The sequence below is a fragment of the Propithecus coquereli genome, unplaced genomic scaffold (genome assembly GCF_000956105.1).
Source record: "Propithecus coquereli isolate 6110/MARCELLA unplaced genomic scaffold, Pcoq_1.0 Scaffold72, whole genome shotgun sequence".
Lineage (NCBI taxonomy): Eukaryota > Metazoa > Chordata > Mammalia > Primates > Indriidae > Propithecus > Propithecus coquereli.
Genome location: NW_012153285.1, coordinates 6,296,453 through 6,311,154, shown reverse-complemented (window position 1 = coordinate 6,311,154; position 14,702 = coordinate 6,296,453). Strand labels below are relative to the sequence as shown.

The following is a 14,702-nucleotide window of genomic DNA, read 5'->3' as shown; positions in this document are numbered from 1 at the left end:
TTCCTTCGTGTATATATATTTTCCTTATCCATTCATCCATTGATGGACACCTAGGTTGATTCCATATCTTGGCTATTGTGAATAATGCTGCAACAAACATGGTGGTGCAGATATGCCTTTGATGTACTGCTTTTATTTCCTTTGGATTTATACCCATTAGTGGAATTGCTGGATTATGGAACTTCTTTTAATTTTTTGAGGAATCTCTGTGCCGTTTTCCATATGGCTGCTAATTTACATTCCCAACAAAAGTGCAAGGGTTCCTTTTTCTCCATATCCTCGCCTACAGTCAACATTCTAACAAGTGTGAAGTGATAGCTCATTGTGGCTTTAATTTACATTTCCCTGATGATTAGTGATGCTGAGCATTTTTTCATATACCTGTTGGCCATTTGTATGTCTTCTGAGAAATGTCTATTCAGATCCTTTGCTATTGAGTTCCTCATATATTTTGGATATTAATCCCTTATGAGATGTATGGTTTGTAAATATTTTCTCTCATTTTGTAGGTTCCCTTTTTGCTCTGTGGATTGTTTCCTTTGCTGCGCAGAAGCTTTTTAGTTTAACGTAACCTCATTAGTCTATTTCCCCTTTTGTTGTCTGTGCTTTTGAGGTCACATCCAAAAAATTCACTGCCCAGATTGGTGCTATGGAGCTTTTTCCCTATGTTTTTTCCTAGTGGTATTATAGTTTCAGGTCTTACATCTAAGTCTCTAATTCATTTTGAGTTGATTTTGTATATGGTGTGAGATAAAGGTCTAATTTTGTCTTTCTGTATATGGATAAACAGCTTCCTATTTATTGGAAATTATCTTTTCCCCATTGTGTGTTCTTGGCACCTTTGTCAAAAATCAATTAACCACAAATGTGTGGACTTACTTCTGGGCTCTTTTCTGTTTCATTGGTCTATGTATCTCTTTTTATGCCAGTACCGTGCTGTTTTGGTTACTATAGCTTTGCAGAACATTTTTAAGTCAGGTAGTACGATGCCTCCAGCTATGTTCGTTCTGCTCAAGATTGCTTTGGCTATTTGGGGTCTCTTGTGGTTCCATTCAAATTTCAGAATTGCTTTTTCTATTACTGTGAAAAATGTCATTGGAATTTTGATAATGATTGTATTGAATCTGTAGACTGCTTTGGGTAGTATGGACATTTTAGCACATTAATTCTTCCAATCCACGAACACGGGATATCTTTCCATTTATTTGTGTCATCTTCAATTTCTTTCATCAGTGTTTTATAGTTTTCAGTGTACAGATCTTTCACCCCCTTGGTTAAACTTATTCCTATGTATTTTTTTCCTGTAGCTATTGTAAATGGGATTTTCTTGATTTCTTTTTCAAATACTTTGCTGTTGGTGTACAGAAATGCTACCGACTTTTGTATATTGATTTTGTATCCACAATTTTACTGAATTTTTTTATTCTAAATCTTTTGGTGGAGTCTTTAATATTTTCTACATATAAGATCATATCCTCTGCAAATGGAGACAATTTAACTTATTCCTTTCCAATTTGGATGTCTTTCGTTTCTCTTGCCTGGCTAGGACTTCTAGTACAATGTTGAAGTGGTGAGAGTGAGTATTCTTGACTTATTCCTGATCTTAGAGAAAAAACTTTCAGCTTTTCACCATTCAGTATAATGCTGAATATGCCCTTGAGTATGAGATGAGCTTTGGACCCACCCACCCACCTCAATGAAAGGCCAGCCCTCGCAGACTCAGGCTTCAAGCTTACTCTAGTACCAGGCCAGCCCCTGTAAGACTAGCACTCAGGGACCCCTCCTCTAGGCTACCCCCTGCTCCAGCAGACCTAGCGTCAAGGCCTGTCCCAGTAGACTCCAGAGCTTGGCTGGCCTCTATGCACTCAACCTTTAGGACTGCCCCTGTGAGCCTAGGCTCCATTCCAGCACCCACATATCCAGCTTCCTGACCACCTCCCATGGACCCAAGCTCCAGGTTAGTTCCTGGTCCAGGAACTAGGCCAGTACTCATGCCCCGAGGTTCCAGATTGGCCCCTCTGGAACCAGGTTCCTCTCCTTCCCTAGCACCATGCCAGCCCCCATAGACTCAGGCACCAAGCACCCCCAGTAACTGGCTGGCTGCTGCATGATTAGGCTTAAGGTTCACCCCAGCACCAGGCAAGCCCCTGCAGACCCAGGCACCAGGCCGACCTACCTGAGGACTCCAGCAGCAAGTCCTCCCGCGGACTATGCCAGACAACTTGGCCAGAATCTCTGAAAGGACTGACAAAGCCAGTCTTCAAAGATTAGAGTAATTCCCTACTCCTTCAAGTGTGCAGAGACTAATGCTCTATCACAACAATCAGGAACAATAGGGAAACATTATATCACCAAAGGAACCAAATAAAGCACCAGGAACCAAACCTAAATAGATAGATTTAGGAACTGCCATACAAAAAATTCAAAATAACACAGGCAGTGCAAAGGCTATTTATGTGATCAAAGCATTTGTACCCCTGTAAGTCTGAAATTAAAAAAAAAATTCAAAATAACTACTTTTAAGGAAGCTTAGTGAACTTCAAGAAAATATATAGAAACAATTCAATAAAATCAGGAAAACAATAAATACCCCTTAAAGAAGTAATAGAGAGATTAAAATTATTTAAAAAATCAAACCAAATTCTGGAGCTGAAAAATACAATAAATGAAATGAAAAAAACAATAGAGCATTAACTACAGAACTGATCAAGCAGTTCAGGTAGGTGGGTGAGGACTGGGATTTGGCTAGAAATGTACAGGTTGGTTTAGACCTGCACTGTCACATGGTAGCCACTAGATACATGTGGCTACTGGCTACATGTAGCTAGTACAACTGAAGGACTGAAGCTTTAATTTTAATTTAAATTAAAAAACTGTTTTATGTTGGGAAGAACTTGGGTATGTGAATCTACTGTTTCAACTGTAGATTTTATGAAATCTCAATATAGATTATTTCCAATAAAAATATAGAAGAATTTGAATTAAGATGGGATACAAATAAGGTGATCAACTGTACAGGTTTTAGCACTTAACTACATATCCCAGGGTCACCCTAGCTGTAAGTATAATATATATCCAGATTTCAAAAGATGTAAAATAGTTCCTTAATAAAATTTTTGATTACATGTTGAGATGTTTTGAATATATAAGGTTAAATAAAATGTATTAAAATTAATTTTACACTTTTTTTTACTTTTTAAAATATGGTCATTAGGAAATTTTAAATAACACATGGCTGACACATTTCTATTGAATAGCACCTGTATAAAGGCAGGCCTTGAACATCAACTTGAATTTAGCTATTATTCAGTAGAAAATAAAGAGCCATTGAAATCTCAAAATTTCCACATTAGTAACTATTTAATAGTAGCTTTTGGGGGGGAAGGGAAGTATTGCAACATTTGAAAATATAAAAATAAGATTGTTCTTTAAAAGTTATAGTTTCAAATTATTTCAACAAATCAGAGCAGAAATGAAATCAAAAACAAAAAAGGGTGGGGAGGCTTTCAGGCCAAAAGACTTGACTAGTTACACTGTATAATACAGAGCCTCAAGCAAGATTCTAGTTTCAAGTGTATGGCAAACTACTTAAAAACAGTCCAAAAGTTGACTGTTTTTAAGTAGTATTTATTCCTTCTTTTGACAGTCACAGGTTTCTAGACCTACACATCATCTCATTTTTCTACAAACCAGGAATATTTCTGATCGATATCAAAGAATTGCAGATAATATCAGAACATTAAATAAGTTAATAACTCTGTTTTTTGGAAAGGAGAGATTCTCAAAGACAGTCCTCTCTTGCCCTTCTTCCAACAATGTCCTAAAACAGAGAAAGAGAAATCAGAAAGATTATTTTGCTTTGCATTCTCAACTCTAGTAAATCTTATCTAGCACCACAACCAGCCTCTTGCTCCCCTAAAGTGCAGTTGGCCCTCCACATCCACAGGCTCCATCTCTGTGGATTAAACCAATTGCAAATTAGCAATATTTAGGGAAAAAAGTTAAAAGCAATAAAAAATACAAATAAAATACAGTACATTTGTTTATATAACATTTACATTGCATTAGGTACTATAAATAGAGATGATTTAAAGTCTATGGGAGGGCCAGGCCCGGTGGCTCACGTCTGTAATCCTAGCACTCTGGGAGGCCAAGGCGGGTGGATTGCTCAAGGTCAGGAGTTCGAGACCAGCCTGAGCAAGAGCGAGACCCTGTCTCTACTAAAAAAAAAAAATAGAAAGAAGTGATCTGGACAACTAAAAATATATATATAGAAAAAATTAGCCGGGCATGGTGGCACATGCCTGTAGTCCCAGCTACGCGGGAGGCTGAGGCAGGAGGATCGCTTGAGCCCAGGAGTTTGAGGTTGCTGTGAGCTAGGCTGACGCCACAGCACTCTAGCCCAGGCAACAGAGTGAGACTCTGTCTCAAAAAAAAAAAAAAGTCTATGGGAGGATATGAGCAGGTTATATGCAAATATTACACCATTGTATATAAGGGACTTGAGCATCCACAGGGGTCCTGGAATCAATCCCCCACAGATACCAAGGGATGACTTGGTCTATAATTTGGGGAATGTCATCACCATCCAACTGCCCAAATCAGAATGTGATAGTTATATTAGATTTCCACTTTAACATCACATCATTTCCTTTCTGCCTTACCCCATTCTCAACCTCCACCTAAGGGCCACACAGGTTAAGTATGGCAGAACTGGGACTGACCTAAATTTCTATCTCTATATGACTCTGGACTCTCTCTGGGTCATCTAACCCACTTTCATGGTTTTAACTCCTAAATTGTATCTCTAACTCATAGTTCTCAAAATATCTCAGAATTGTATATCCACTCACCTGCTAGAAACATCCACCTATATAAATGTTCGTAGCCATATCAAACTCAAAATATCCAAAACCCCAATTTATCATCTTTCCTATCCAATCTATTCTTTATCATCTATTCTCCAAATGTTGGGATTTTGGATTTCCCTTACCAGAATATCAGACATCAATTTCTGTCTCAATATCTAATTAATCATCAAATCTTTCCCATTTTATCTAACATTCTTCAAATCCTTTCTCTGTTCTTCATCCCAACAAATCCTCATCATCCATTTCTCACCTGAACTCCCTCTAATAGCCAACATCCAGTCATCATAATGTGACCTACAGGGACTTCCATGATGTGATCATTGCCTACCTTGTCTATATTGTCTTAAATGTAGTGATCCAGCCATAAGAAACTGCTTGTAGTTTATACATGCACTGGGTTGTTTCTCATCAATCTGCCTTTGTTCGTATGCTCTCTATACCTCTACTGCCCTCTTTCCAATTTCAGGAGCATGTGCAGGTCTTCAATGTGTACCCATGGAAGAAAAAGTAAATCTAAGTACACAGGTTCTACTGGTTTTAAAATCTAAGAATTAACAAAATGAGTCTATCCTGCTGCCCTGAGAAAGGTTCCCAGCGATAGAAAACTACCATCATTATCCATTTCTAGCCACAAAATTTCCCCAGTGGGGAAAGGGAATGAACATCCTGGACCTTCAGTTTCTTTAAACCACAACTTCTGGTTCCTAATTATTCTTAGTTCTTATGTATCTATTCTTGAGCATCTTTCCAAAAAGGGTGGCTGCCAAAATTCTGCTTGATTTAGCACCCTGTGATGATGAATCATCTGGAGGAAGTGACTTGCCAAGATAAGTCTAGGAAAAAAGGGTAAAGAAGCCCATAGGGGACCTACAATAATGTCATGTCAATAGAAGCAGAGAGTAAGAACTGCAAGGTAAATCTTGTTAAAGGAAATATTCTGGGCACATTACATATTCTGGGCACATGAACATTGTCACTTGGAAATCATAACTTGTCATTCAAACTGAATACAATATGAGGAAAAAAAAATAAAGTCCAATATAGGCTTCAATATTCACAAGATACTCAGCAACTACATACCAATGAGTATGAATATGGACTTTGTAATGACACAGGTTCCACACATAAATTTTTATGAACTCATCATAAGAACAGATGCTCCTGAGAGTTCAAGGGAAAAGAGACTTTTATCATTTTATCTATACTAATTACTTAAAAGTGTTAAACTGAATTAAAACATGGCTTAGCTGTTATCTCACTTGCCCTGATTGTCTTCTCTATACATTAAAATGCATAAGGTGCCTCTCTGTATTCCCAGAATTCCCTCTGCCTATTTTTCTCTCACTATATTTTCCACATTATCTTTTATCTGCCTGAGTTCTTCCTCCAGACTATGACCATCTTGAGGATTGGGTCATGTGTTTTTTCACCTTTGTATCCCTAACACATAACAGTGCCTGGTACTTGTTAGCAATCAATAAGTCTACCACATGACTGACTAATCTAGTCTTCTTTTCACTTGATTAAAACCAAAAAATCTAAACCAATGCTATTTAAAGTAGGCTTATGATGAAATAAAGAGTTTGAGCCAGAATGTATAAATGAAATGCTTCCTTTTTTGAGAAAGTCTTGCTATGAAAAAGTGTCTCGCTGAACTAAATAATGTTTAGTAATGCAGCTGATTTATATTCTTGCCCTACTTTGATCCAAACACTTGAAAGTTGGGTGAAGACATTTTCATAAAGAAAAGTAAAATGCTGAGTAATGGATGGTTAAAATTAACTTTAGGGTCCTCATCCATCTTTATAAACACATACATATTCAGATCAGCAAATAAATAGATTTAAAATAAAGCCACCTATTTTCATCGGTAAAAAATAAAGAAACAATGCACTTAAAAAGTTTTTAAAAGCCAAGACACATTTTTAAAAAAAACCTAATAAATTTTTAATTAGAATTTTTTCCTTTTTTTTTTTTAACAGGACAAGTAACAGATTACATCAAACTTCAGAACTTTTCAAATACCTAGTTATTATACACATTCCCATCTGTCTTGCAGGGAGGGATCTTGGTCGTCTTAACAGTTTCAGGTAAAATAAGCTGCATAATAGTATATATTACAATAATAAATGTACAATGTTTACATGAAATATGTTTTAGAAGCAAGAAAAAGATGCATATGCATCAAAAGGCGACCTTTTAATATGCCACAACTATTTTTTACATTCACTCTTGCAATAGGTTACAAGATGGGGTCACTAAGCTCAGATAAATCACTATGATGCACATAAAATACAGAAAGATTGGTTACTTTATATATTATATATATATTTATATTTTCACACATTAGCATCTGAGACATAAACTGAGAATTTTAAATTTATTCTCTTCAGATAACAAATCATTTTTTATTCTTCATAAACATGGTGCCCACAAAAGCACATAGGTAAGGCACAATAGGGCTTTCTGTTACAGAATAGTGTGCATCATGTTTACTTAACCAGAAAACGTGCATTATCTGTGCAAGTTCATGCTGCAAATCCAACACATATACAATAAAACAAAAAGGAAACTCAGCTTTAAACAAAATAAAAATTGGTACAATTCCAGCTGTTTCACATATTCATTTGGACTGACAATGATATATCAACAGGTAATTTTTAAAAAGCCAATTGCTAGATTACAAGTCAACTTTGCTCAGCAACTATTTTAATCTGAAATCATAAACAGTAATAAAGTAACTTTACTGAAACAAATTAAATACTGAGGCACAAAGCAACAGTACTTGTGCCTTTACTACATTGCAAACTTTCATGACCCAAAATTGCAAGTATAATCTGCCAAATACACATTTTGCTGCAACAATGTGCCCGGCTTTAAATCTGACATATAACAGGGGCACTAACATTTCATCAAATTATAAATAGATTGGGAAAATGACTTAATCCCAATGGAACTATGTCATAGCCCTAGTATTTATAATAAATACAGCTTTTCACAAAATATTTTTCCAATATCTGCCAATTTCTTCTTTATTGCTCACATGAATTTGAAACCATTACAACTGGTATCACAACTTTCACACAAAATCATACTCAGATGTTTTTTATATAAAACCTATAAAAGATATTTTAAACTTGTATCTAATACTTCCAGGTGTTTGGCTGTTTGATCTATGTGATAGCACAGCCATATGTATACATGTGTGAGTGTATACATATACATATATACATACACACACATACATACATATATATATACACACATTAGATAATGAATAAAATAGAAAGCTTATTTTACTGCTTTAATGCAGACATCCTCACAAAACAAGACTACTTTCACCACCACCAGCATTTATACATATATACAAAAGCCAGTTTAAGTACATGTACATCCACTGACACGTATATGTAACCACTAAACCCAAATTAATTTTCCCACATTCCAGCTGTAGCAAATGAATCTCTTACAAGCAAAAGAAACCTAAGGTTAAACTGGGAAATTAACAGTTTTACCACATTAGCGTGTAAGAACTATGCAGGTGACTGCATACAAAAATTCACAACATTAGTTCACAAGAAATTATGGAAATACAAGAAGCCTCTTCACCATGCTTTTGTGTGGTTATCCAAACACTTCTTGGTGCAAAAATACAACCACCCTATCTGAAAATGCTTAATAAAGTCAGTGTTCCTCATGCAAAACTTTAAATGCACTGGCTTAACTGAGCTCCAAAAACTGAATGAAACAATTATTCTACCTATGCAGCATTGCTGCCTCACTGCTAAATCCCTTTTGAACCTTAAGATTTCTGGAACGTTCAAACAGAGCTGTATTCATCAATAAAAATATTACATACAAAAAGCATTTAAAAAGGAAGACAAAAAGCCAAACAGGAATTTTCCTATTGTAAATAACAGTCTTAGGAGTGAAAGAAAATCTTTTCAGGAACCTCCTTGAGAATTGGCTAGGCCAGTCCGAAGACGAAGATGAGACATAGAGTTCATATGCTTATTTGATGGCTTCAAGGGAGTGTTGCAAGTAAGAGCTTGGGGAAAACGATGGTGATATCTATCTAGTCGTAAATATTTTACTGTTACCAATTTCCCTGTTAGAAGATAAAAATAATATTTTAGATCTATAAAAATGTGTTTAATATTTGCATAAAATTAACTGTGGTAAAAGACACATGAACGTAAAACACAAATAAAATCATTCAAAATTATTACTCAAAAAATGCTAAGCTAAAAATTTTTAATATAAAATCTAGTATAGTTTAGCACTAAACCATAATTATCTTTTCCAAATGTCTGTAAAATTCAAATTTCTTACCATCAAACCAAGAGCCATGCAATGCCTTAAAAGCTTTTCCAGCATATTCTGGAGACAGACATTTAACGTATACACAACCCTGTGACATTTAAAAAGAAAGAAAAGAAATATCTTAGTTTAATAGCAACAAATCCAAAACACAGAATTCAATATTAAAAGTTACTTTACCTCACGTGAATTTTTGTCTACTGCAATATGAACAATGCCATCATTATCACTGCATTTTTCTAAAATTGCCTCTTGAATTGCCAAATGCCACTGATCCCCTATTTCCCTAAAAATTAATGAAAACAAAAATCAACAACCATATTCCTTACTCGGTAATAAGTCTTCATTATCTCTTACAGTATATATATCCTACTAGAATTAGGATAGTTTAAAGACCACATATTATTAAAATTAGTGGTAAATAAACACTTGTTGACCAGTAGTATGTGGATTTAAAAAAAAAATAGCATGCAGAAGTGTCAGCCCTTCTCTCGCTTTGTAGGGAGAGTGCAGACAGCTGAGGCAATGAAGGATTAGCCCACCACAGCAGAACAAACAGGCTGAGTCATCATGATGTTTAAAATCCTATGTACTTGCAGTCACTTCTTTTTTCTTTCTAGTGTTAATAAGCACTTTAATGAGTTGTAAATTCATTAAAGTTGTAAAAGTTAAATATTATTTTCTTTACTTTTAATGATACTTTCAAATTCTTTTCTTAAAGAAAATTCTTAGTAAACATTATATTCCGAGCTTTTTTCCAAAATAATGATATAGAACAAACATTTTGTAGTTCCTTTACTATAATGACAGCTTTAAGACTTTCTGCTACAGTAATGCACAAATGTCTTACTGTGAGACATAGATGGTGGGACAGAGGTGAAAGTAGCCTCACTTTAGATTGTAAATCTTTACCTCAAGTAATAAAATACTGGACTGGCACTGATGTCCTAGTTCCTAAGGAATGAGGTAAGATTTCCAATAGAGGTATCTATCACCACACTGCTACTTGCTTCTGTCTCTGCAAAACAGAAGGGTGTGTGTAGGGGTGTGTGTGTGTGTATTGACAGTGCTCCCCAACATTTCCAATTTTGTTGTCACCTATTTGGAATCTCATATCAAGAATTTTTGAAAAAATGAGTCATTAGATGGGACTTAAGAATATTTTATATGTAATGCAATTTATACTTTCAGGATTTAAAAAAAAATATGATCTGTAACATTATTGGATAGATAAGCAGTGGCCTCTAGGAGGCTAATTCTAAAAAATTATTACAGTTTGTAATTGAAATAGTAAGGATTCTAAGATAGTAACTAACTTTTGAATGTGCTATTCTCTGGATGTATGTGTTGCTGTAATTATGTAGTCAGTTAAGTTCCTCCAATATTACATTGACTAGTAGAGATAGGACTTATAGAGAAAAAAGTGTGTACATCTTTGTAGGGGATTTTTTATAATTGGAGACTGGAAATTTTTAAAAAGCAGATATTTTTATCCATATTGCCCACCAAGGCAAAAATGTTGGCAGTTATGTATAAGATGACTTATACACTTAATAAAGGGTACTGTCTGTGATTGTGTGTCATTAATTTGCCTCAAGCATTTATCTGCTATGAGGATTCACAGTACATACGAAGATTATTTATAAAGTCTTACAAATCTTCATACGTTGGTATCTTTTGGCCAAATCTTTGCTTAGAGTTTAACAAAACAGAAGAGAAAAACATGTTTCAGTAGAGATTCAGAAGGAAAACAGATTTTCAATTACAAACACACCATTATAAGAATATCATGCATTTTGCAGCCAAATATTTCAAATAAGAATTACATGTACCCTGGTATTAATACTTACATAACTGGATCAAACATATTTCGAATCTTTAGACACGGTGTCAAACTATTTGGTGGTGAATTTCTTCTGTCTAAATGAAATGCTACAAAAAACAAATGAGCTTTATTTACTATTTGCCATTGTTTCATTTTGCAGAAAGGTATTCAGTCATTCAGTTCATTTAAAAAATATTCACTGTGTGCTGTAACTATGAGCCAGACTCCTTGTGTTAGATGTTAAGGTGAGTAAGACATATAATAGTTGCCATTACATAGATTATACAGTTTAGTGGGAGAAATAAATGATAAACAGTGCCACCCAAGAAATTACAATTATAACAAGTCCTAAGAAAGAAGAGTACAGGAAGTTGTAAAAACCTAGTCTGGTAGTATCAGATAAGACTTCCCCAAGACAGTGAAATTTATGCTGGGAACTGAAGAATAAAAATTAGCAAGGTGAAGAGAGGTGCAAAGGACATTTCCAGCAGAGATAACTTGAGGAAAGAAGGAGCTTGGTATATTCAAGTAACTAAAAGACAGCCAACGTGGCTGGAGTGGGAAGAACAGAAAGATAAACCTGGAGAGGAATATTTCAGATTATCCAGCACCAGACAGGCCACATTAAAGTTTTTGGACATTATCATAAGAGTACTAGAAAGCCACTCAAGTGTTTTAAGGAAAAGAATAATATGATGAGATCTGTCTTTTAAAACTAAAAAATGTTTAAATAGATTGTTATGTGGAGAGGCAAGTAGGTAGAAGCAAACATGAATGCAAGGAGACCAGTTAGAAGATTATTATAGTTGTCTAAGAAGGAGATTATCGTGATGTAGATAAGCTAAGCCAACAGTGCAGATGCATAGTGGATAGAATCGGGACATATTATGGAGATCTGACATGACCTATTGATAGACTGGACAAAGAGGGGGTAAGGTAGAGAGCAAGAATGACTCCTAGGTTTAAGGCGGAACCAACTGCAGAAGGGTATCATTAACCAGACTAGGAACACTAAAGATGTTAGTTTGGAAAGAGGACATATTGAGTTTGTGCACATGTTGAATTTGTGGTGCCAGTCTCCTAGTAGAGAAGACAAGTATACAGCTGGTTACAAAAATCTGAAAACAAAAACAGAAGACCTAGTTTAAGATATAAATTTGGGAGTTATCAACATATATATATGTTAAATTAAGTAACATCATGAGATCGTCTAGGCAGAGAAAGAATGAGAAAAAAGATGGCCTTCAGAGAAACTCTAACAACTAGAGGTCTGGAAAAAGAGGAAAATCTAGAAAAGAAGATTGAAAAAAAGGCCAGAGGTAGGAGAAAAACCACAAGAAAGTGGCATCCCCAAATCCAAAAGAAGAAAGTTTCAAGGAGGGCTCAATTGTCAAACACTGCTAAGAGGTTAAGTAAAATGAGTTTTTACTCAGTTTCGAGTTTCCTGGGGCCCTTCTGCATGCATCCTTTAGAGGAAATAGTTTGTTAGTATAATCTTTGGCACATCAAAGCATCAATTTTATTTTATGATTAAAGAAGCCTATTATTCAAGGTTTTTTGAAAGTGAAAATTAAGTGGAGATAAAAGGGAGTGATTGAATTTTTTAATTGTAATTCCAAAACAATTTACTCACCTTTTCCATGATAAACATGCTTTTGTAGAAAAAAGAAGTTACTATTTACAATTTTCTGATATTTTATTTTCTGCTTTCCTGTGTAGTAGGGGTTTGGGTACATAAGGCAGCCAATCTTCAAAACCCTCTACATACTTACATATACATGTTTTTCAAACTATGCAGGCATTAAGAAAAATTTGGAAAGATACCTACAAAAGTTACTTGGCAGAAAAGATATGCAGGTGAAAGGGGTCTTAGTGAGAAAGAGGAGGGGGCAAGCGAAAATTGGGAAAAAAAAGCAGTTATGATTCTATTTACATTTGTAATATATGTTATATTTATGTTGTGTATACATAACAAATTATACGTGTCTTATTTAAAGAGATTAGATAAAAAGAATGCAGCTAGGATCTATAATACTAAGTTGCCTTAAGTGAAAAAGGCAAGATCCAAGGAATGTTTATTATGGTAAAGACAAACCATTTATGTTTGCAATAGCAAAGACAAAAGTATAGAAGGCTACATGAAGAGCTAACACTGATTCCTTCCACGAATGGAACAGAAAAGGGAGCTTTGCCATCATACATCTTTGAATTGTACTGTTTCACTTGATTAAACACATATGACTTTTGTCATTTTGAAAAATTAGAAGAAAATTATTTTGTTTAAAAAATACATACCTTGACCCTGCCATACTTTAGAAGGTATGACTAATATTTTGTCACAGGACGCAGAAGGCTGGATCCACCGCCAAACAAGAAAATCTGCACCACCTATTCTTCGTGTTTCTGTGCGAACTCTAGACTCATTAGCAGCAAGGAAGTCAACAGCTCTCTCCCAGACTTTCTTCATTTTTTTCCTATCAAGTGAACAAAATGACAAATTTACTATTATCTTGGCTTATCATCTTTTTGAAATATTAATAACTGAAATAATGGTTATTGTTAACTCTAGCTGTTCTTACCACTACTCACGGAGTTTGTTCAGAAAAGATTTAGGTGCCTGTATCTGACCTCAGACTTACTGAATTTCAATCTCCCGAAGCAGAACATGAGCATCTGCACTCCCCCCAAACACCTCAAAAAAATTGTGATTGGTTTGTGATTATAATGTGGTTGCTAGCGTTAAGAATGCTGCTTTAGGACATGGCATCATCTTTTTATTTTCGAAAAGTTATTTTAAAAGCTTTATTAATAACAAAATAGTTATTTAAAAACATTAGTAATACACCACTGGCTATTGTGTTTCTTTATTAAGATGAAATTAAAGGAAATAAGATGGAGACTAACAATTAATCGAGAATGTATAGGAATGAGAATGATTTAGAAATCCAGCTATCTATTACACCACTCAAAATCAGGAGGATAACAGAAGAGAATTTAGGAAGAAAAGAGAGTGTAAAGTACAAAAAACAATCTGTACAGTAAAACAGGTCTATTTAAGAAGGGTCACAACCCTCAATATAATTTCAATACTGCAGAAGACACCTATATTCTGATTTACTTGAAGTCATAATGCTTTGAACACACCTGTCATGAGGCTGTATTAAGGAATCACGCACATGTGGAATAGGCATGTAAGGCTGTAAATCCTTATTTTCCTGGCAAGCTTCATTATGACTGCGTAAAACATCTAAAAAGAAATCAAATTAACAAATGAATCAATTACTTGACGTTGTGTTGTAGTCTATCACACAATGACTGTTTTAGAAATAGTTTAGATTTTTATAAACACCATACCTATAATCTTTACCACCATATCATACATCTGCCTTGTTTCCTCTTCTTCTTTTGTCCAGCGATATTTCATGTAGCGCAAAACGACACAAACCATGACTACACCTGCAATATTCATTACTTTGTGTTAAAAATTGCGGTCAATGACATTCAATAATATTGCAGTTCCTACAGTGATTATTTTAATTGTCATAATGAAATAATGGTATAAGCCTTCAAGACCAAGGGCTGAATTAGTTATACAATTAAAACTATATAAGAAAAATTTAATACTAAAAACATTGTCCAGAGTTTCACTTCTCTCTAGAAAAAAACACTTCTTCTATTGACAACTG

At 34.8% G+C, this 14,702-nt stretch overlaps 1 protein-coding gene across 1 annotated transcript in view; it reads right to left on the bottom strand.

The window, feature by feature from the left end:
• Positions 1-8,132: 8,132 nt before the first annotated feature.
• LEMD3 (LEM domain containing 3) overlaps positions 8,133-14,702 on the bottom strand; it is a 65,517-nt gene continuing 58,947 nt past the window's right edge. Inside the window, exons 7-13 of the mRNA XM_012661551.1 lie at positions 14,371-14,472; positions 14,161-14,263; positions 13,312-13,490; positions 11,042-11,123; positions 9,372-9,477; positions 9,204-9,282; positions 8,133-8,979 (exon numbers count right to left, since the gene is read on the bottom strand). Of these exons, the coding sequence (XP_012517005.1) occupies positions 8,816-8,979; positions 9,204-9,282; positions 9,372-9,477; positions 11,042-11,123; positions 13,312-13,490; positions 14,161-14,263; positions 14,371-14,472 (815 nt within the window). The 3' untranslated portion in view covers positions 8,133-8,815. The remainder of the gene's footprint in view (positions 8,980-9,203; positions 9,283-9,371; positions 9,478-11,041; positions 11,124-13,311; positions 13,491-14,160; positions 14,264-14,370; positions 14,473-14,702) is intronic.